This window comes from Mixophyes fleayi, chromosome 9 (assembly GCF_038048845.1).
Source record: "Mixophyes fleayi isolate aMixFle1 chromosome 9, aMixFle1.hap1, whole genome shotgun sequence".
Taxonomy (NCBI): Eukaryota; Metazoa; Chordata; class Amphibia; order Anura; family Limnodynastidae; genus Mixophyes; species Mixophyes fleayi.
This window is the reverse complement of record NC_134410.1, coordinates 509,072-534,362: the sequence shown is the minus strand read 5'-3', so window position 1 is coordinate 534,362 and position 25,291 is coordinate 509,072. Positions and strand designations below refer to the sequence as shown.

Here is a 25,291-nt window from a genome sequence, read left to right as displayed (position 1 = left end):
CTGTAAGTTGTGAGGTGGGGCCTCCATGGCTCGGACTTGTTTTTCCAGCACATCCTACAGATGCTCAATCATATTGAGATCTGGGGAATTTGGAGGCCAAGTCAACACCTTGAGCTCTTTGTGCTTCCTGAACAATTTTTTGCAGTGTGACAGGGAGCATTATCCTGCTGAAAGAGGCCACTGCCATCAGGGAATACCGCTGCCATGAAGGGGTGTACTTGGTCTGAGGCAACATTTAGGTAGGGGGTACGTGTCAAATTAAAATCCACATGAATGCCAGGACCCAAGGTTCCCCAGCAGAACATTGCCCAGAACATCACACAGCCTCCACCGGCTGCCTTCTTCCCATAGTGCATCCTGGTGCCATCTCTTCCCCAGGTAAACGACACACACGCACCTGGTTGTCCACATGATGAAAAAGAAAACATGATTCATCAGACCAGGCCACCTTCTTCCATTCCTCCATGGTCCAGTTCTGACGCTCATGTGACCATTGTAGGCACTGTGGACAGGGGTCAGCATGGGCACTCTGACCGGTCTGTGGCTACACAGCCCCATGCGCAGCAAGCTGCGATGCTCTGTGTGTTCTGACACCTTTCTATCATACCCAGCAGTAACTTTCTCAGCAATTTATGCTACAGTAGCTCTTCTGTGGTAATGGACCAGATGGGTTAGCCTTCGGGCCCCGCACACATCAATGAGCCTTGGGTGCCCATGACCATGTCACTAGTTCACCAGTTCTCCTTCCTTGGAGCGCTTTTGGTAGGTACTAACCACTTGATACTGGGAACACCCCACAAGTCCGTCCGTTTTGGAAATGCTCTGACCCAGCTGTCTAGCCATCAGAATTTGACCCTTGTCAAAGTCGCTCAGATCCTAACACTTACGCATTTTTCCTGCTTCCAACACATCAACTTCAAGAACTGACTGTTCACTTGCTGCCTAATATATCCCACCCCCTGACAGGTCCCATTGTAACAAGATAATCAGTGTTATTTACTTCAGTGGTTTAATGTTGTGGCAGATCGGTGTAAAGTATCACAGCCCAGTATACGCCAATATATGGTATCACACCAGAGTATAAAGACAAACAGCTTAATTATTGGAGTGTATATTAGGCTGCCTGGACTCACACCCTGCAAACCTTTAATAGCTGCTGCGATTGACGCTCTATTGATGAAGCTTTCATTGAACCATCACATAAGTTGTGACTGCGGTCCATCTGACTACACGAGCTTCTGTGTAACATCAGTTACAGTTTGTCTCCTAATACATCCATGTGGACAAACCCGTTATGTAAGACTTACAACAGATAAATGCAGAGAAATGATTTAAATACTGTACAAAGACACAAACTATAATCTCCTCCTTGCACAAGATGAATGATAAAGAGGAGGGAACGTGGGACGGTACAGAGGAGGGGCCACAGTACACAGTACGGAGGTGTGAGAGTAACACAGGGATACAGGGATAGAACGAAGGCGACAGAGGAGAGGGAGAGACGCCAGGTAAGAGATCTTATGTATGCTGCCAACAGAGAGAGTCGTGTGAATATATATATGTATCTATATATATATAGAGAGAGAGAGAGACGTGTGTGTATATATATATATATGTATCTATATATATATAGAGAGCCATGTGTGTGTGTGTGTATATATATATATATATATATATATATATATATATATATATATATATAAATATAGAGAGAGAGCTATGTGTATACATAGAGTCAGGTGAGATCTTATAGATACTGCTGATAGAAAGTCATACAAGACATACATGTGTGTATATGACCAGAGAGGTGTGCCGTTGTACCATGCCAGTGACGGGCAGTGGGCACAGATGATTGCAGGATGTCTGCCCGCTCAGCACATGTGAACAGTCGGATGGGATTATGTTTTGGGCTATTTCCAAGTCCTCTTCTTCTCTTACATTTCACTGCAAGGAGTTTTAGCTATGTCTGCACCTCTGACCAGGCAATATCATGTACATTAGCCACAATTTTGTGGCCAATGTCCACTTTATCCAGGTTTGACACCTGTGAACTAGAACAGATGCACAGAGAGCCAGAGCTGTAACGTTACCATGTCTGTGATCAGTACGAGGGAGGAGGGAGGAGAGTGGCTCCACGTGTGTACACAGAGTACAGTACGTTACTCATACCGTCCCAGATACACTGTGTACTGTACATGGGGCGGTGACACTTTACTGGCACAGAGGGAGTGGTCACAATACGAAGGTACGGAGACTAAACCTTACGTTATATATCACTTCACAGCTGGTAGGATGGATTGGCAATATTCCTTATAAGGATGCGAAGGTGGCAGAAGGAACACTTCATTGTAAGAAAATACCCACTGACGAAGCTGGAAAAGGTAAAGTATCTCAAAGACGGAGAACCCCTTAGACCTGGCTAGGTGGGTACCATGCGATTTGCACGTACCCCTGGGGTTCAGAGAATGTACATTGTATTCAGGGAAATGAGGAAGGCAGAGTATCCTCCCTATCTGCAGTGTCATTTAATACAGATCCATCAATATCAGCACTATCCAGCTTCCAAACCCTGCTCTTATTATCATTATATATGGGGCACACGGGAGACCACTAAGGAGCGTTAACATTATATACCAGGGCTGGCAACCTCTCTCTATCAGTGTGCCAGCTAAAATCTAGTAAAACCCAGGTGTGCCAGTTGTGTGCGTGTGTAAATAAAAACATTTGATTATTTCTTATTTTATGCTAACGTCATGATAATATTAATAGTAATGGGACCAACAAATAAATGTGAATATTATACCACACAGTAGTGCCCCGTTTATATTACACCACACAGTAGTGCCCCGTTTATATTATACCACACAGTAGTGCCCCAGTTTATATTATACCACACAGTAGTGCCCCAGTTTATATTATACCACACAGTAGTGCCCCGTTTATATTATACCACACAGTAGTGCCCCGTTTATATTATACCACACAGTAGTGCCCCAGTTTATATTATACCACACAGTAGTGCCCCAGTTTATATTATACCACACAGTAGTGTCCCGTTTATATTATACCACACAGTAGTGCCCCGTTTATATTATAACACACAGTAGTGTCCCGTTTATATTATACCACACAGTAGTGCCCCGTTTATATTATACCACACAGTAGTGCCCCGTTTATATTATACCACACAGTAGTGCCCCGTTTATATTATACCACACAGTAGTGTCCCGTTTATATTATACCACACAGTAGTGCCCCGTTTATATTATACCACACAGTAGTGTCCCGTTTATATTATACCACACAGTAGTGCCCCAGTTTATATTATACCAAACAGTAGTGCCCCGTTTATATTATACCACACAGTAGTGCCCCGTTTATATTATACCACACAGTAGTGCCCCGTTTATATTATACCACACAGTAGTGCCCCAGTTTATATTATACCACACAGTAGTGCCCCGTTTATATTATACCACACAGTAGTGCCCCGTTTATATTATACCACACAGTAGTGTCCCGTTTATATTATAACACACAGTAGTGCCCCGTTTATATTATAACACACAGTAGTGCCCCGTTTATATTATACCACACAGTAGTGCCCCGTTTATATTATACCACACAGTAGTGCCCCGTTTATATTATAACACACAGTAGTGCCCCGTTTATATTATAACACACAGTAGTGCCCCGTTTATATTATACCACACAGTAGTGCCCCGTTTATATTATACCACACAGTAGTGTCCCGTTTATATTATACCACACAGTAGTGTCCCGTTTATATTATACCACACAGTAGTGCCCCGTTTATATTATACCACACAGTAGTGCCCCGTTTATATTATACCACACAGTAGTGTCCCGTTTATATTATACCACACAGTAGTGTCCCGTTTATATTATACCACACAGTAGTGCCCCGTTTATATTATACCACACAGTAGTGCCCCGTTTATATTATACCACACAGTACTGCCCCAGTTTATAGTTTGTCACACAGTAGTGCCCCCAGTTTATATTATGCCACCCAGTAGTGCCCCCAGTTTATATTATGCCACCCAGTAGTGCCCCCAGTTTATATTATGCCACCCAGTAGTGCCCCGTTTATATTATACCACACAGTAGTGCCCCCAGTTTATATTATACCACACAGTAGTGCCCCGTTTATATTATACCACACAGTAGTGTCCCCGGTTTATAGTTTGTCACACAGTAGTGCCCCCAGTTTATATTATGCCACCCAGTAGTGCCCCCAGTTTATATTATGCCACACAGTAGTGTCCTCAGATCATATTATACCACACAGTAGTGCCCCAGTTTATAGTATGCCACCCAGTAGTGCCCCCAGTTTATATTATGCCACACAGTAGTGTCCTCAGATCATATTATACCACACAGTAGTGCCCCAGTTTATAGTATGCCATACTTTCTATGACTCGGTTTCTTCTCAGACTTTACAGACATGAAATCTCCCCATCCCGAGACGGGACCCACAAATCCAGAGGAGGAAGGAAAACACAGTGAGCCTGAGACACAACCCAGCGGGAAACATCAGAAGCGTAGTGAAAAGGATTCTGGGTATTCAGGTACATGGACATAAACTGCGCCAACTATTCCTCAATTTCCAGCCTGCATCTTATTCACCTTATCGCTTTACTATTCTCTATTGAGTTTTCCTAATTTACACATATATTACCAATCATGCTACAAATTTCTCTAAGAATAAGGCACCAGACACAATTACAAATGTTTCCTGTTTTGTGTATTCGATCCAACATGACTGTGCTTGTATGTGAGACACAGAGCTGCCTTGTTGATGATATCTGTAAGAAAAAGAACCTTATCTCACTGTGATCTCCCAACTATTATCTACAAAGATCTCAACTTATCTGTCCTATTATTTCATCATCATTTATTTATTTATATTTTCCTCGTAATCTCTACCTTCCTACACTACCACCCTCATCATCTATCTCTAATCCTCCACTAAAAACATCTACACTACCACCCTCATCATCTATCTCTAATCCTCCACTAACATCTACACTACCACCCTCATCATCTATCTCTAATCCTCCACTACCAACATCTACACTACCACCCTCATCATCTATCTCTAATCCTCCACTACCAACATCTACACTACCACCCTCATTGTCTATCTCTAATCCTCCACTAACATCTACACTACCACCCTCATCATCTATCTCTAATCCTCCACTAACATCTACACTACCACCCTCATCATCTATCTCTAATCCTCCACTAACATCTACACTACCACCCTCATCGTCTATCTCTAATCCTCCACTAACATCTACACTACCACCCTCATCATCTATCTCTAATCCTCCACTAACATCTACACTACCACCCTCATCATCTATCTCTAATCCTCCACTAACATCTACACTACCACCCTCATCATCTATCTCTAATCCTCCACTAACATCTACACTACCGCCCTCATCATCTATCTCTAATCCTCCACTAACATCTAGACTACCACCCTCATCATCTATCTCTAATCCTCCACTAACATCTACACTACCACCCTCATCGTCTATCTCTAATCCTCCACTAACATCTACACTACCACCCTCATCATCTATCTCTAATCCTCCACTAACATCTACACTACCACCCTCATCATCTATCTCTAATCCTCCACTAACATCTACACTACCACCCTCATCGTCTATCTCTAATCCTCCACTAACATCTACACTACCACCCTCATCATCTATCTCTAATCCTCCACTAACATCTACACTACCACCCTCATCATCTATCTCTAATCCTCCACTAACATCTACACTACCACCCTCATCATCTATCTCTAATCCTCCACTAACATCTACACTACCACCCTCATCGTCTATCTCTAATCCTCCACTAACATCTAGACTACCACCCTCATCATCTATCTCTAATCCTCCACTAACATCTAGACTACCACTCTCATCATCTCCTATATTTAATCCTCTGTTACTGACATACACAGTGCCACATTAACAACTAGTCTCTTATCTAATCTCCGGTCTTACAAACCCTATCTCCATTCCAAACTCCATGTCTCTGATTTACCCGGTCTTATGTTTGGGTGATTTCAAAGTCTCAGTAGACACCAACAAGTCTTCTGCTGTCTCCCATCTCCTCTTCCTTTGTTCTGAGCCTGTGGTTCCACAAACACCCTCTGACACACACTACCTGGATTGTGTTTTCCTGTTTCCCCTCACTGACCATAACCCGCTATCTTGTATATCTATCTGCAAATCGTGCAGCCTATGTGCACTTAGACCTATTGACTCCTCTGTTATCCCTCTTACTAAATCAACGTCTGTCCTCTATTACTGCTGTAGCTGCAATATAATACAATGTTACATGACCAGCTGCTGACAGTAAGGTCCATCATTACTGCTCATCACAGGGCTAATACAACGCCAGCTGTAGCTCACTCACTCAATATGAGGATACAATAAGGGCTCACTGCATGATACTTCAGTTTACAATTATCTGACCCTGAGCCCACAAACCCACCCCTCCCAAATTTTGCTTCAAAGCTCAAATTTGCAGAATACTTTAAAAAAAAAAGGCGATCTGAGGACAGATGTAGTCTGCTGTAATTTTTAACTACAGCCACATTATTCACTTGGCTCCTCCAACCTCCTTTATATGACTGATATTCAGTCTAATATTTTTTCCAACACTTTACTCTAAAGACCAGAGGACAATTCTCTGATCCTATTCTTCTTTATGTCTCTACTGCCTTATACACAATGGGCCTGATTCGTTAACAAACACAAAACAAACGTAATAGGCGTTTTTAATAAACCTCACGTACATTGCATTTACAAATGTCCGTATTCAACAAAAGATACGTTTGAAGATGAATACGGGTCTAGGTCCACACTGCTCAAACACAATAAACACTGAAGGATACGTCCAATACACAAGTGGAATATAATGTCCCAAAAGAAACACAAACAGAAAAAATTCAATTGATGTCACTTGTTAATAATATAGGGCCTGATTCATTAAGGAAAGTTAAGCAAAAGTAAGCAAGTAAGGCAAAAACATGTTGTATTGGAGGGGAGGTAAATTTAAAATGTGGGGACAGATTTATATATGTCCGGGTAGGGCATGTCCTAGATCAACTTTAAATTTCAGTGTACAAATAAGCTATCAAGAATTTGTGTGCTACATGAAAAAACAGCCAATATTTATCTTATGTGTAAAATAATAAACTCATTTGCACCCCTTGTATTGTAACATGGTTTTGTCCAGAAAACTTACTCAATTTTTTGCTCAACTTTCCTTAATGAATCAGGTCCACAGTCATTAATGACAAAACATGAGATTTTTTTTATTTAACATTTAATACATTTATTAGGATGTTATTAATGCCTGCTGTACATAAAATAATTTTTTAGTTGATCCTATTTGCAAACACATGTTCTAGCTGTATACACAGCTTCCATCACTAGTACTGAGGACTTACATCTGACCTGTAGCTGGTACAAGTGATATGACTGAAATTCACGTACCTTAGAGAGGACCAAAACTTGAATCGGACGCTGCTGCTTGTGCTCCAGCTGGGCTCGTGCTTACTGTACACTGACTACGGGCATAGGCCCAGTCCTCTCCCCGTTCCACCCATGAAATCGTAGGCTGTGGTATGGGTCCTTTGTGGTCAAACACTAATTGGATGCTGTTGGGTTCACTAGCGTATGGTCCAGTTCTGGATTGTGCGCACAATACACAACGTATCGCCATTTACGCTGCTCAATGAATCAGACCCAGTATGACTAGTGCATGGATACATATGTTCTAATGACCTGTGTAACACTTCTCTGGGTTAGATATAACTTGCGTAGCAGTCCGCTCTCTCAGTTGGTACATGAGGTTCCGTACTTGCCCTCTTTATTTTTGTTTTTTTTTTAAACAAAACTTTTTTTTATTGGGTTTTTGACAAGGTACAAAGGTGAGAGTCAGCAATAGATGGTGCTTAGGTGTATGGGTTAAAAATTAAACACAAACAAAAGACCGATATAGAATCTAAACAAAGAGAACCTATGTATACCAAGGGAAAACTTTACACCAAAGATTTTAGGTGAAGACGACCAGTGGGGTAGGTAGGGGGACAGGAGAGCAAATGTGAGAATGGAGTGTTCGGTCAGGATTGAATCTCTATTGTTGCGAGGGCGAAAGGGGTGAATATAGCAATTGGGAAGAGGTTGTAGTTAAAGGAGGGGTAGCTCCCTAATGAGTGGTCCAAACCACCTGGCAGGTGATATGGATGTTGTATAGCTTCGCTGTGATAGTGGCCCATACATTCTGGATAGTACTGGAGAGATGGTGGAGACACTTTACCAGTGTGCGGCTATGAGGCAAGTTGCCGCATTTACTATGTGGCTGATAATTTATTGTGAGTGGCGAGGGCTGTGTACAATACAGAGGGCAGCATTCAGATGTCAGTGATAGTTAATATGAGCGAGTGGATTTCCTGCCAGTAGAGGCAAATTTTTGGGCAGGTCCACCATATGTGCAGCAAGTGCCTCTCTGACCACAGGCTGCCAACAAAGATCCGAGGAATTGGAGAGAACTGAGCGTATGCGGACCCAGTACCAATTACAGAAGATCTTGTGAGTCTTCTCTTTTACTCTAATCAATATGAACGTTTTAGCCAAATTTAGCCTGATTTTAGCCCACTCCTTCAGGTCCAGTACCTCCTCCGCATCTCGCTCCCACGCTAATTCGTGGGGGTCCTCTGGGGACTTGCCTTCATTGTATACCTCATTCATTGGCAAACTCATACTGGTAATTGTGTACAAGCGGATGAAGCAGAAAGTGGAGGCAAATGTTGGTAAATGAAGTCCACATTCTAGAAAAAAAATCACCATTGTATGTAACGTTTACCCTGAAGTGGAGATATTACATTTTTTATTGAACATAAAAGTTTATTTAACACTATTTTAAGGATAATTTGGCTCCAGTTGCTGCTTCCTCCCCTTATATAGGATTCTCTCCATATAATAATTTAGTTCTCAGCACCATTTACTGACTCCATCCGCCTCTTTTCCCCTCTCCACCTTTGTGTGCAGTCATCTATCGTCCCCCTAGCCCTTCCTCTCAATTTCTTGATAACTTTGCCGCCTGGCTTTCCCACTTCCTCTCTTTCGATCTTCTCATTATTATCATTGGGGATTTTAACATCCCGACCAACTCTCCTATTACTGCTGGTGCCTCTATTTTCCCCCACTCTTACTTCCTCCTATGGCTTCTCCAAATGGACAACTTCCGCCACCCACCATGATGGTCACTCTCTGGACATCTCCAATTCTGTCTTCCCCCCTCTCTGACCACAATCTCCTATCCTTTACCCTCTTACTAGTCTCCTCCAAAAGTGCTCCCGCTCCTCTGAACACCAATGGAGGAAATCCAGCTCCATTGCTGATTTTAACCAATTTAAATTCATCCTATTCTTCACTCTCTCTTGCCAAACAAACCAATATCACATCCCTCATCACCTCCCTGTCTAATAAACCCTGACACCTCTTTGCTACCATTAATTCTCTAATGTGTCCTCCACACCTCCCCCCCCCCCCCCTCATCCATCACCGCTCTTGACTTTGCCATCTACTTCTAAAACAAAATTGACTCTATCCACAATAACATCTGTTCTCGTCAGACTTGCCTCTCCCCACCTGTCCTATCTGTCGCTCACTCTGCCACCCTTGGTTCCTATCCTCCTGTAACTGTGCCTGAGATCCTCTCTTCTCTCCTCTTCTTCTACAACCTGTCCTCTCGATCCTGTCCCCTTCAAGTCCCTCCACACCCTCTCTTATAATACCTGTCCCCACGGGTCTCTTCCCCTCGGCCTACAAGCATGCTCACTTCTCTCATATACTCAAGAAACCTGCCATTGACCCATCCACTCTCTCTCCAACTATCATCACATATCTCTGCTTCTAAAATTCTCGAACGATTTGTCTTCAATCGTCTGACCCACTCTCTTTTTGACCATCTCCAGTCTGGCTTCCATCCCCTTCACTCAACTGAAACTGCCCTCACTAAAGTAATAATAACTTACTCTCAGCTTAGTCTAAAGGTCATTTCTCCTTTCTTGTACTCCTCGACCTCTCTGCTGCTTTTGACACCATTGATCATTCTCTTCTCACCACCCTTCACTCCCTAGGTCTTCACGAAACGGCACTTTCCTGGTTTGCCTCCTACCTCTCTGGCTGGTCTTTTAGCGTGTCTGCTTCTGACTCTTCCTCTTCCCCTTTCTATTGGTGTCCCACAAGGCTCTGTCCTTGGCCCTCTGCTTTTCTATCTCTACACCACCTATCTTGGTGAACTTATCCAATCATTTGGCCTCTATTACCACCTCTATGCTGATGACACACAAATCTTTCCTCCCCTGACCTCTCACCCGCTGTCCTAACCCAGGTATTTAGCTGCCTCTCTGCTGTAACTACCTGGATGTCACAGCGCTTCCTGAAATGCAACATCTCCAAATCCGAGCTCATCATCTTTCCTCCCGGCAATGTTGCTATTCCTCCCAATATCTCCCTCTTGGTTGACAACATCACTCTTTCTCTTGTCACCCAAGCCCGCAACCTTGGAATCACCCTTGACTCACCCTCAGCTTTACCCCTTATATCCAGTCCCTCACCAAATCCTGCCATTTCTGTCTCTGTAACATCACGAAAATTCCTCCCTTCCTCTCTCAGGAAGCAACCAAAATCCTGGTCCATGCACTCATCATTTCTTGTCTCGACTATTACAACCTCCGTCTTATTGGCCTTTCTCGCTCTCGCACTTCTGACCATCAATCCATATAAAAAGCTGCGGCTCATCTTCCTCTCCCACCGCACCTCTTCCGCTTCTCCTCTGCGCAAATCCTTTCATTGGTTTCTTATCTGTTTCAGAATTCAGTTCAAGCTCCTTATCCTCACTTACAAAGCCCTTACCAAAACTTCTCCCCCTTACATCTCTGATCTTGTCACGAGGTACATACCTACCCGGCCACTCTGCTCTGCCTCTGATCTCTGCCTCAATTCACCTCTCATTACCTCTTCCCATGCTCACCTCCAAGAATTATGCAGTGCTGCCCCCAATCTTGGATCTCCCAACCCTGTCTCACTAGACTCTCCCCCAAACTTCAGTCCTTCAAACTCTCACTCAAAAGTCACCTTTTCAAGATCGCCTATCCTACCACCTCCTAACCATTATATCCATCACCTCCTCTTCCTCATCTGCCTTCTCCATTTTATATATAAATATAGATATATATAGAGAGAGCCATGTGTGTGTGTGTATATATATATATATATATATATATATATATATATATATATATATATATAAATATATATAGAGAGTGAGAGAGAGAGCTATGTGTATATATAGAGTCAGGTGAGAGATCTTATAGATACTGCTATTAGAGAGTCATACAAGATAGACATACATGTGTGTATATGACCAGAGAGGTGTGCCGTTGTACCATGTCAGTGACGGGCAGTGGGCACAGATGATTGCAGGATGTCTGCCCGCTCAGCACATGTGAACGGTCGGATGGAATTATGTTTTGGGCTATTTCCAAGTCCTCTTCTTCTCTTACATTTCACTGCAAGTAGTTTTAGCTATGTCTGCACCTCTGACCAGGCAATATCATGTACATTAGCCAAAAGTATGTGACCAATGCCTACTTTATCCAGGTTTCACACCTGTGAACTAGAACAGATGCCCAGAGAGTCAGAGCTGTAACGTTACCATGTCGGTGATCAGTACAACACGAGGGAGGAGAGCGGCTCCACGTGTGTACACAGAGTACAGTACGTTACTCATACCGTCCCAGATACACTGTGTACTGTACATGGGGCGGTGACACAGAGGGAGTGGTCACAATACAAAGGTACGGAGACAAAACCTTACGTTATATATCACTTCACAGCTGTTAGGAAGGATTGGCAATATTCCTTATAATAAAGATGCGAAGGTGGCAGAAGGTAAAGTATCTCAAACACGGAGAACCCCTTAGACCCGCCTAGGTGGGTACCATGCGATTTACACGTACCCCTGGGGTTCAGAGAATGTACATTGTATTCAGGGAAATGAGGAAGGCAGAGTATCCTCCTTATCTGCAGTGTCATTTAATACAGATCCATTGATGTGAGCACTATCCTGCTCCCAAACCCTGCTCTTATTATCATTATATATGGGTCGATGGTCACAGGGAAGAAGACCACTAAGGAGCAGTAACATTATATACCGGGACTGGCAACCTCTCTCTATCAGTGTGCCAGCTAAAAAACAGTAAAACCCAGGTGTGTCTGTTGTGTCTGTGTGTGTGTGTGTGTGTGTGTGTGTGTGTGTGTATGTGTATATATATATATATATATATATATATATATATATATATATATATATATAACCATTCAATTACTTCTTATTTTATGATGCTAATATCATTATAATATTTATAGCAATGGGACCAAAAATTAAATGTGCATATTATACCACACAGTAGTGCCCCCAGTTCATATTATACCACACAGTAGTGCCCCCGGTACATATTATACCACACAGTAGTGTCCCCGGTTTATATTATACCACACAGTAGTGCCCTCAGTTCATATTATACCACACAGTAGTGCCCCCAGTTCATATTATACCACACAGTAGTGCCCCCAGTTCATATTATGCCACACAGTAGTGCCCCCAGTTCATATTATGCCACACAGTAGTGCCCCCAGTTCATATTATACCACACAGTAGTGCCCCCATTTCATAATATACCACACAGTAGTGCCCCCAGATGATATTATGCCACACAGTAGTGCCCCCAGATCATATTATACCACACAGTAGTGCCCCCAGTTCATATTATGCCACACAGTAGTGCCCCCAGATCATATTATGCCACACAGTAGTACCCCCAGATCATATTATGCCACACAGTAGTGCCCCCAGATCATATTATACCACACAGTAGTGCCCCCAGTTCATATTATGCCACACAGTAGTGCCCCAGATCATATTATGCCACACAGTAGTGCCCCCAGATCATATTATGCCACACAGTAGTGCCCCCAGATCATATTATGCCACACAGTAGTGCCCCCAGATCATATTATGCCACACAGTAGTGCCCCCAGTTCAAATTATGCCACACAGTAGTGTCCTCAGTTCATATTATGCCACACAGTAGTGCCCCCAGTTCATATTATGCCACACAGTAGTGCCCCCAGATCATATTATGCCACACAGTAGTGCCCCCAGATCATATTATACCACACAGTAGTGCCTCCAGTTCATATTATGCCACACAGTAGTGCCCCCAGATCATATTATGCCACACAGTAGTGCCCCCAGATCATATTATGCCACACAGTAGTGCCCCCAGATCATATTATGCCACACAGTAGTGCCCCCAGATCATATTATGCCACACAGTAGTGCCCCCAGTTCAAATTATGCCACACAGTAGTGCCCTCAGTTCATATTATGCCACACAGTAGTGCCCCTAGTTCATATTATGCCACACAGTAGTGCCCCCAGTTCATATTATACCACACAGTAGTGCCCCCATTTCATAATATACCACAGTAGTGCCCCTAGTTCATATTATACCACACAGTAGTGCCCCCATTTCATAATATACCACACAGTAGTGCCCCTAGTTCATATTATACCACACAGTAGTGCCCCCAGTTCATATTATACCACACAGTAGTGCCCCCATTTCATAATATACCACACAGTAGTGCCCCTAGTTCATATTATACCACACAGTAGTGCCCCCAGATCATATTATACCACACAGTAGTGCCCCCAGTTCAACTTTAAACTTACTACTACTAGCTACTTACCTTTGGAGTCAGTGCACAAGTCTGAGAGCTGGGACTGGCAGCCAAAAAGAGGTGTAATGGAGGTCCGGTGAGGCCAACTTTGGCTGCTTTAGTGAGGCAGCTACAAAGCTCCGGCGTGCCATATAAAGGTGGTCCATGTGCCACGTCTGCACGTGTGCCGTGGTACTATACACTAATCTATATAATAAAGTAGATCAGGGCACTAACATTATTACCATACATGTGTAATTCATCCACTGAGGCCTGTTGCAGGTGGATCCGCTGTTCAGGTCGCTCTTCTGTGTTATTTGAACTATTTTTTTTTTTTACTTCTTCAGCACTTTACAGCTGGATAGTAACGTGCCCCGAACAAATTGTAGTGCTGCGATTGTATGATCAAATTGGACCAATTAGAGTAAACAGACACAAGAATTCTGTAACACTGTAATAATTCACTCCCGTCTCCATGACTTTGCTCCCCAGCTGTGGAGCGATCTTCCACGTTCCATCAGGTGAGCATCTACTCTCAAAGGCTTCAAGCGTGCCCTCAAGACTTATTTCTTTACTCAAGTCTACCAGTCCTCCTCCTAACTCCCTTGTCCAGGCTCTCTCCCCCAGTTAGTACCACCCTATATGTGTCTCCCCCTTTGCCTTTAGGATGTAAGCTCTCAGGAGCAGGGCGCTCTTCCCTTGTGTGCTCATTTTACTATTCCATCACCCTCTGTACCTCTTGGCCTGCTTCCCTAGCCCTGTTTTCTTAGCTTTGGCCTACTTCTCGCTTATTTCTACCATCACTTTCACACATTGTCCCAAAAATAATTTGATTTGCACCATGTTACCTGTGTGAGTTTTTTGTTTTTGTGTTCTTTCTGTATCATAGGTCACTGCTTTCTGTATATGACATGTACGGCGCTGGGGACCCTTTGTTGCGCCTTATAAATTAAAGATAATAACAATAATAATTCTCCATGACATTACACTAAGCCTCCAGCAAAAAAGTGCAACATGAAGTCACAAGTGGCTGATAAAGTCCTTTCTATGACGCGGTTTCTTCTCAGATTTTACAGACATGAAATCTCCCCATCCCGAGACGGGACCCACAAATCCAGAGGAGGAAGGAAAACACAGTGAGCCTGAGACACAACCCAGCAGGAACCATCAGAAGCGTAGTGAAAAGGATTCTGGGTATTCAGGTACATGGACATAAACTGCGCCAACTATTCCTCAACTTCCAACCTGCGTCTTATTTAACATATCTCTTTACTATTCTTCATTCAGTTGTCCTAATTTACACATATATTACCAATCATGCTACAAACTTCTCTAAGAATAAGGCACCAGACACAATTCCAAATGTTTCCTGTTTTGTGTATTCGATCCAACATGACTGTGCTTGTATGTGAGACACAGAGCTGCCTTGTTGATGATATCTGTAAGAAAAAGAACCTTATCTCGCTGTGATCTCCCAACTATTATCTACAAAGATCTCAACTTATCTATCCTAATATTTCATCATCATTTATTTATTTATATATTCCTCGTAATCTCTACCTTCCTACACTACCACCCTCATTATCTATCTCTAATCCTCCACTACCAACATCTACACTACCACCCTCATCATCTATCTCTAATCCTCCACTAACATCTACACTACCACCCTCATCATCTATCTCTAATCCTCCACTACCAACATCTACACTACCACCCTCATCATCTATCTCTAATCCTCCACTACCAACATCTACACTACCACCCTCATCATCTATCTCTAATCCTCCACTACCAACATCTACACTACCACCCTCATCATCTATCTCTAATCCTCCACTACCAACATCTACACTACCACCCTCATCATCTATCTCTAATCCTCCACTACCAACATCTACACAACCATCCTCATCATCTATCTCTAATCCTCCACTAACATCTACACTACCACCCTCATCATCTATCTCTAATCCTCCACTACCAACATCTACACTACCACCCTCATCATCTATCTCTAATCCTCCACTAACATCTACACTACCACCCTCATCATCTATCTCTAATCCTCCACTACCAACATCTACACTACCACCCTCATCATCTATCTCTAATCCTCCACTACCAACATCTACACAACCATCCTCATCATCTATCTCTAATCCTCCACTAACATCTACACTACCACCCTCATCATCTATCTCTAATCCTCCACTACCAACATCTACACTACCACCCTCATCATCTATCTCTAATCCTCCACTAACATCTACACTACCACCCTCATCATCTATCTCTAATCCTCCACTACCAACATCTACACTACCACCCTCATCATCTATCTCTAATCCTCCACTAACATCTACACTACCACCCTCATCATCTATCTCTAATCCTCCACTAACATCTACACTACCACCCTCATCATCTATCTCTAATCCTCCACTACTAACATCTACACTACCACCCTCATCATCTATCTCTAATCCTCCACTAACATCTACACTACCACCCTCATCATCTATCTCTAATCCTCCACTAACATCTACACTACCACCCTCATCATTTATCTCTAATTCTCCGTTACTGACATCTACACTACCACCCTCATCATCTATCTCTAATCCTCCGCTACCGACATCTACACTACCACCCTCATCATCTATCTCTAATCCTCCACTACAGACATCTACACTCCCACTCTCATCATCTATCTCTAATCTTCCACGACCAACATCTACACTACCACCCTCATCATCTATCTCTAATCCTCCACTACTAACATCTACACTACCACCCTCATCATCTATCTCTAATCCTCCACTACCAACATCTACACTACCACCCTCATCATCTATCTCTAATCCTCCACTAACATCTACACTACCACCCTCATCATCTATCTCTAATCCTCCACTACCGACATCTACACTACCACTCTCATCATCTATCTCTAATCCTCCACTACTAACATCTACACTACCACCCTCATCATCTATCTCTAATCCTCCACTACCAACATCTACACTACCACTCTCATCATCTATCTCTAATCTTCCACGACCAACATCTACACTACCACCCTCATCATCTATCTCTAATCCTCCACTAACATCTACACTACCGCCCTCATCATCTATCTCTAATCCTCCACTACCAACATCTACAATACCATCCTCATCATCTATCTCTAATCCTCCACTACTAACATCTACACTAAATTATGCCTGTTAGCCCACTCCTTCAGGTCCAGTACCTAATCCGCATCTCACTCCCACGCTAATTCGTGGGGGTCCTCTGGGGACTTGCCTTCATTAGATACCTCATTCATTGGCAAACTCATACTGGTAATTGTGTACAAGTGGATGAAGCAGAAAGTGGAGGCAAATGTTGGTAAATGAAGTCCACATTCTAGAAAAAAAATCACCATTGTATGGAACGTTTACCCTGAAGTGGAGATATTACATTTTTTATTGAACATAAAAGTTTATTTAACATTATTTTAAGGATACTTTGGCTCCAGTTGCTGCTTCCTCCCCTTATATAGGATTCTCCCCATATAATAATTTAGTTCTCAGCACCATTTACTGACTCCATCCGCCTCTTTTCCCCTCTCCACCTTTGTGTGCAGTCATCTATCGTCCCCCTAGCCCTTCCTTTAAATTTCTTGATAACTTTGCCGCCTGGCTTTCCCACTTCCTCTCTTTCGATCTTCTCATTATTATCATTGGGGATTCTAACATCCCTACCAACTCTCCTATTACTGCTGGTGCCTCTAAATTCACCACTCTCACTTCCTCCCATGACTTCTCCAAATGGACAACTTCCGCCACCCACCATGATGGTCACTCTCTGGCCATCTCCTAATCTGTCTTCCCCCCTCTCTGACCACAATCTCCTGTCCTTTACCCTCTCTTTACGCCTTGCCCCACCTCTCCCACATAAAGTCGCTCGCACACTACATCCCATCAACAGCATTGACCCCATCATCTTTGCGTCCGCTCTTGAACCCTTACTTGCTCCCATTTCTTCCCTATCATGTCACAACTCTGCTGTTTTTCTTTACAACACCAAACTCACTGATACTGCAGCCCCAGCCATCCCTCTTCGTCCCCACCAAACTAAACCCCAACCATGGCACTCCCCTCTTACTCGTCTCCTCCAAAAGTGCTCCTGCTCCTCTGAACACCAATGGAGGAAAATCCAGCTCCATTGCTGATTTTAACCACCTTAAATTCATCCTTTCCTCCTACTATTCTGCCCTCTCTCTTGCCAAACAAACCTATTTCACATCTCTCATCACCTCCCTGTTCAATAAACCTCTTTGCTACCAATAATTCTCTACTGTGTCCTCCACACCTCCTCCCCTTCGTCCATCACCGTTCGACTTTGCCATCTACTTCAAAAACAAAATTGACTCCACAATGACATCTGTTCTCCTCAGACTTGCCTCTCCCCACCAATCCTATCTGTCACTCACTCTACCACCCTTGGCTCCTACCCTCCCTGTAACTGTGCCTGAGATCCTCTCTTTTCTCCTCTTCTTCTATAACCTGCCCTCTCGATCCTGTCCCCTTCAAGTCCCTCCGCACCCTCTCTTATAATACCTGTTGTCACCTTGCTCATCTCTTTAACCTCTGTCTCCCCACTGGTATCTTCCCCTCGGCCTACAAGCATGCTCACTTCTCTCATATTCTCAAGAAACCTTCCATTGACCCATCCTCTCTCTCTAACTATCACCACGTATCTCTGCTTCAAAAATTCTCAAACGATTTGTCTTTAATCGTCTGACCCCCTATCTCTCTTCCCACTCTCTTTCTGACCATCTCCAGTCTGGCTTCCATCCCCTTCACTCAACTGAAACTGCCCTCACTAAAGTAACAATAACTTACTCTCAGCTAAGTCCAAAGGTCACTTCTTCCTTCTCATACTCCTCAACCTCTCTGCTGCTTTTGACACGATCGATCATTCTCTTCTCACCACCCTTCACTCCCTAGATCTTCACGAAACAGCTCTCCTCTGGTTTGCCTCCTACCTCTCTGGCTGGTCTTTTAGCGTGTCTACTTCTGACTCTTCCTCTTTCTATTGGTGTCCCACAAGGCTCTGTTCTTGGGCCTCTGCTCTTCTCTCTTTACATCACCTATCTCGGTGAACTTATCCAATCATTTGGCCCTCAATACCACCTCTATGCTGATGACACACAAATCTTTCCTCCCCTGACCTCTCACCCGCTGTCCTAACCCAGGTATTTAGCTGCCTCTCTGCTGTAACTACCTGGATGTCACAGCGCTTCCTGAAATGCAACATCTCCAAATCCGAGCTCATCATCTTTCCTCCCGGCAATGTTGCTATTTCTCCCAATATCTCCCTCTTGGTTGACAACATCAATCTTTCTCCTGTCACCCGAGCCCGCTGCCTTAAAGTCACCGTTGATTCAGCCCTCAGCTTTACCCCTCAAATCCAGTCCCTCACTAAATCCTACCACTTCTGCCTCATGAACATTACGAAAATTTCTCCCTTCCTCTTTCAGGAAGCAACCAAAATCCTGGTCCATTCACTCATTTCTCGTCTCGACTATTGCAACCTCCATCTCACTGGCCTTCCTCGCTCTCGCACTTCTGACCTTCAATCAATACTGAATGCTGCGGCTAGGTTTATTTACCTCTCCCACCGCACCTCCTCCGCTTTTCCTCTTACATCTCTGACCTTGGTTAGAGGTACATATCTATGCGGCCACTCCACCTCAATTCACCCCTGATTACTTCCTCCCATGCTCGCCTTCAAGACATCTGCAGTGCTGTCTCCATTCTTTGGATCTCTCTACCGCGTCTGACTCGACTCTCCCCCAACCTTCAGTCCTTCAAACTCTCACTCAAAACTCAATATTTTCAAGCTCAACTATCCTACCACTGCCTAACCACTATATCCATCACCTCCTCTTCCTCACCTGCCATCTGCATCTTCTCCCAGCTGGTGCTACTGTCTCTCACCACCCCTCCCTCTAGAATGTAAGCTCTCGAGGCAGGATCCTCTCTACCTATTGCCACATCTGTCTACTATCCCTCATATGTCCTGACACGTCTTTTGCTGCACTCTGTGTGTGCATTACTCACACTCATCTGTTACTTGCTTCTGCATCCAACCCTATGGAATCTGTGGCACATTATAAATAATAATAATCTATAAGCAAATGATGCACAGCTCTACCTGGTTTCCTTCTGTCTCCTTATCTAAAGCCTCCTATATACAGTATAGCTCTATCTCACCCAGATCACTGCTGCCATCTGCTGGTGGAACTAGCATATTGCAGACTCTTATCACCTCCGTCACATGCTCTCCCCTCAATCTCCTCTTCTGCAGCACATTCCAACACTAGCTCCCAACCTTCTCTCAAATCAGATGGAAAAGCTATCCTACAAAGGTCTAAAACAGATCCTCCATCCCTTTACTTACTTCCAAGAATTCTCTGAACCATCTAATCTTCCAGTGATGTTCATGCTGTGCCCATCCTATGGAACTCTGTATCTTAAAGAATTATACTGGCTTCCAAACCTCCAAGAAGTCTCTCTAAATGAACCTCTTCTTTGAAGTCTACAATGAAAGCTGCCAGCTTATAAACCTCACCAATCCCTTCTTCGTTGACCATCTTATTATTCTGAATACAGCTGGACCTCTACCTGTGCCCTATGCCTAACAACTTTGGACTTTGCAGCCTTACTGCCTGTGACTTGATCTGGTTAACACTGACATTACCAGTTCCCCTGTTCTCCTCATTGTCACAGAACAGCAGTTGTTGGTTCAGTTTTGTATGTCATTCATTTTCTTTGGAAAATTTCAGTTTTAATTGTAAGTTTTGGAGGTTTCCTGTAAAATCATATTTGGCAACTTAACAATCACTGACCATTACTGGGCATGTTTCTCAATCTCTTCCACTACATTGTGATTATTATGACGGTTGATCTCTTTTGTGTAATATTTATGTTTTGATGATCTGGATGCTGGTTGAGATCTGATGACTTCAGGACACTATGTTAAGAGGAATTAAATTATATTCCTGGAAACATTACAGGACTTGTTCCATATTGCCTGGGTATTGTGTGATATTCAGATGTTGCTACACTCCATATACTTGAATCCTGTAGTTTTCCCAATATCTTGGTCCTCTCATCGTTAAGAAATTGCAGGAACCAGGATTCTTCAGGAGATAAGTTTCTATGTACTCAGACAATCTTATTCACTCGAGGTGGTGTATTCTGATGACAAGTGGTTGGTGTAGCCCATATGCTACTCTACATAAGTCTTGTCAGTCCCTGATGGAGCCTTTATCTTACACATTCTCCCTCTAAATAGTGCACAACTTGTCGGTATCTGTCACTAACTGCACGGGATGCCGCAACATACTGACAGCTTTACTTTTCAGGGTGAGGACACCAATAATGCTGCCACGCATGGTCATAGGTAATGTGAGCTTGGTCCACCTAATATTGCATGGCACGCTCCATCAGGAGATATCCAAATAATTTTCATAAAAATTAGAGATTCGCATAAATGTAGTCTTATTTGATCTTCATTTACAGAAACATTATGTAGCTCTGTTGGAATAGCTAGAAAAGGCATTTCCACTAATGAAATGTCTACACAATGTTCATAAAGCTACACAGTGGTGACCTGAAACTTGTGTAAGAAGATTAATCGTATGGTTCCACATATCGGTCATCTCAATGTACACTCTTGTGTTTCGGGAGTCACTGACTTCCTCCATAATTTATCCATGGCCATAACCAAGGTCAGGAGCTTGTTGAACAAGATGGCCCTATATCTATCATCTTTCTTATGGCTATCTTTCTGCTGACCCAGAAGTTGACTCTTAAACATTGTATGAAAGCGCCTAGTAATCTGGAAAGTCTATGTTCTTTATCTAATACAGGGTGAGTTATGACTCATTTTTGACCAAACCAGAAAAGTGCCGACATTCTAGGCTCCAACTTCCCCAGATGTAGTAATTGCAGTCAGAGGATGACACAGCACACTGTCAGATGTGGTCATCTTTCAACTGTCATCCATCCGACTCGACATACGAAAGATCCCCATCAGATGTTCAGAACCTCGGAGAGTATGGACACGATCACTCTCCAGTAGTGACATTTTACATTCTTTCTTTCAAATTTTTCAACAATAACATCTCAACTCTCTAATCCCTCAGTAACAGTATCTCCCACCCTCATCATCTTGTCTCTCTAACCCCCAGGTATGAGATCTCCCTCTGTCATTAGGTCCTCGCTCTAAGGCTAGGTACACACTATAGGTTTTTCAGCTGTTTATCGGGCCAATCACACTATAAACGACTGTTCGGCACAATATCACATTAGTTTGTACACCGCAACGATGAACGACTATCGTTCCAAAGCTCATCGTATTGTTTATTTGATTTTTAAACCGCACTAAAAATCTCATTCCAACGATGGAACGATGTCGTTCCAATTCTGCAGTGTGTCTGCACTCCGGACCGGCAGTGTCCATAGATCTCTATGGAGTGTCTGCACTCCGGACCGGCAGTGTCCATAGATCTCTATGGAGTGCCTGCAGTACGGACCGGCAGTGTCCATAGATCTCTATGGAGTGCCTGCACTATGGACCGGCAGTGTCCATAGATCTCTATGGAGTGCCTGCACTACGGACCGGCAGTGTCCATAGATCTCTATGGAGTGTCTGCACTCCGGACTGGCAGTGTCCATAGATCTCTATGGAGTGTGCAGAGTCATCATCTTTTCTACCGATGGTTATGACAGATGAAGAGCACAGATCTGGAAGTAAATCGTGTAACACGTGTATAGTGTGTACACAGGAATCGGCTACTGATCGGGACCTTTTTTTTTCCAGTAGTTGCTAAAATCATTAACTATATAGTATCAAGAGAAAATTTCTGTAGTGTGTACTGAGCATTATCCTTCAGTAACATCTCCTAATCTCTTCCCCCAGTACTGATATCTTCCACCCTCATCATCTCTATAATCCCTCTGTAACTATATCTCCCACAATCATCTTTTCACCCCACATGAGCACTTGCAACAATCCAGTACAATCATGTGTAATCAATCGATAATCTGAATGGTTTTGGTGAAAAATATTCCCCATGATTGGATTAAATCTCATTGAATAGTGTGTACTGTAATTACACGATTACAGGCCAACAATCTTAAAAATGCATTCATGTGCATGTACCGAAAAGCTTTCTGTTCCAGCAAAACTACTATGTGTGACACAATCTGTTGTGTTTTGATGTATTGTTTCCTCTACTTCATCTAGAAGTATAACCCATTCCCCTCCTCGGTGCCCCCCACCCTCTGTGCGACCTCCTCATACCCTGCACAACGTCTGCATTTCCTTTAAAGCTTTTCTGATTAAAGTCCACATTGATGCAGGTTTTATGGTTTTTTTTATACTGTTTATGGCGATAACAGACCTAAACCGCTCTTCTTGTAAATGACAGCACCTGTATTGTTGTTTCATAGCAGAATCTTCCCTCTCACGTGCGCTCCGTATATACAACCTGGCCACAGCCGCCCTAGCGTATGCCCGATACCCGCTTACATTAGATGCATCTACAACATTCATGTCCCAGCCTTCCCTTATGCTCAGGCTCTTATCTGTTTAACGTGTTCTCTCTCACGTCGGCCCCACTTAGCCAAACTCTGATCATCTTTCTCCGATCACTTCACAGGCAGCAGTTCAGAGAGCATCAGCTCTGAGGAAATCCCACCTTTACCAACCGCCAGCGAGCCAGACAACACGCAGAGCGCGCCTCAAGCACAGACGGCTTATACTACTATATACATCCTGCAAAATGTGGTACTGAAACAGGTGAGAAAGGTGTGGGGTGTGGAGAAGATTCGGGAAGAGAGTACAGTATCCCTTAAACATTCCCAGAACACAGGACTCCTGCCTGACATTCAATGTGGACTCACCGAGCAGAGGAAACAGAATGTTTTCCAAGCAGTGGGGATTTTACAGCTGACGCTCAGTGTGTAATAAACTTGGTGGATGAGGGAGAATTTCTCCTTTTTATGTCACTGTAAAGGTATATTGTACAACTGTCTGGGGGGAATGAGATGGAACATGCCTCTGGGGTGAGACTGGAAAGAGACCCAGGGCGGAAAGGGAACAAATTAGGGAGTCAGTGGGGCGGGGCTAGACCCCCCAGTGATATATATAGTTTCTATTTCATTAGTGTCAACATCATTATAAGGAAGTCCTTTCCTACCCTATTCCGTTTATCTGGTAATTAACTTCTTAATGTAACTGTCTCCTATTTGTAGCCTCAGATCGTTCTCCAGACTCCTGCTTGTTGCCATCGGAAACGAACATCTCCAGCATCCTATCTTCCCATCTTACGCTCTTATCCCCGGATTGCTCCCCGTCTCGACCCTCCGTCCACATCTCAAAATGCAACTGCCATAAGTCCCGCTGCCCCCGTTTGTACACCAGCTTCTCCCAATCTTCTGGAGCTCTCTCTCCGCTCTCTGGCATTGCTGCGCCGGACTCAGGAGACGGAGCGCTCCATTCGCCAGTTAAAGGCACACGCTATACTATATGAACGAGCGCTACACGGTGAGGAGGGAGGCTGGGAGCGGCTGCACAGAGCAATGGAAAGCAGTGGAAGTTACGGTAACATTCCGCCCTTAACTGGCACAGACGGGAATTCTCAAGCAGAAGAACCGGCATCGATTGCCGTGACCTCACTGCATGGCAGTGTGACCTCATCGCCTAGCGATGTGACATCACTGGATGGCAGCGACCCCTCACTGGATGGCAGCAACCCCTCACTGGATGGCAGCGACCCCTCACTGGATGGTAGCGACCCCTCACTGGATGGCAGCGACCCCTCACTGGATGGCAGCGACACCTCACTGGATGGCAGCGACACCTCACTGGATGGCACTACAGTACTGTCGGATGACTTCATACCTTCACCAGGAAATGCAGACACACAAGAAGAGGCGATGACATTTTCAGGGAAATCCATGAAGTCACCAGAGGCCATAATATCAGCAGGTGGGAAAGTCAGCACTTTATGATGGTGAATGCCGAGTGAGGTCTTAAGCAAAGGCCGTGGCCTCACTGGAAGTATCCCTATTGTATTATCTACTTTCTGACAGCTTAGGGGGCTGAGCCCCAAACTCAATTTTGATATAAAAAATGTAACTCTTATAAAAGTTTTATAAGTCATATTTGCTTCTAAGAAAATATATTTCTGTGTAGGAGTCACTAGTTTGTAGCTGGTGACTACTCACAAGGCAACTCAATGCTATAGAAATGATTGCAAACTATTTTTACTCTATCGCATCATGATGTGATTTTGGCAAAAATTTGTCTAATGTTTTCTGGCTTTGAAATAAACTTATAACACCATGTTTGGTATCTTTCTATGCAGCACAATA

General features: G+C 43.6%; 1 protein-coding gene and 1 long non-coding RNA gene across 4 annotated transcripts; both read left to right on the top strand.

Moving 5' to 3' along the window:
- The first annotated feature begins 1,362 nt into the window (after positions 1-1,362).
- LOC142101757 (uncharacterized) lies at positions 1,363-25,262 on the top strand. 3 transcript variants are annotated; one of them, XM_075186157.1, is made up of 6 exons: positions 1,363-1,508; positions 2,285-2,381; positions 4,458-4,592; positions 14,921-15,055; positions 23,575-23,714; positions 24,170-25,262. In XM_075186157.1, exons 1-6 carry the CDS (start codon positions 1,383-1,385, stop codon positions 24,926-24,928), a joined length of 1,392 nt encoding a protein of 463 aa, XP_075042258.1. In that variant the 5' UTR covers positions 1,363-1,382; the 3' UTR covers positions 24,929-25,262. The 3 variants fall into 3 exon arrangements, with proteins under 3 accessions (XP_075042258.1, XP_075042259.1, XP_075042260.1); XM_075186158.1 differs by lacking the exon at positions 14,921-15,055; XM_075186159.1 differs by lacking the exon at positions 2,285-2,381 and having other exon boundaries at positions 1,424-1,508.
- Positions 3,300-4,198, top strand: LOC142101386 (uncharacterized). Its single transcript, XR_012678997.1, has 2 exons — positions 3,300-3,485; positions 4,132-4,198. It is a non-coding gene; the product is annotated as an uncharacterized LOC142101386 (long non-coding RNA).
- Positions 25,263-25,291: the final 29 nt, after the last annotated feature.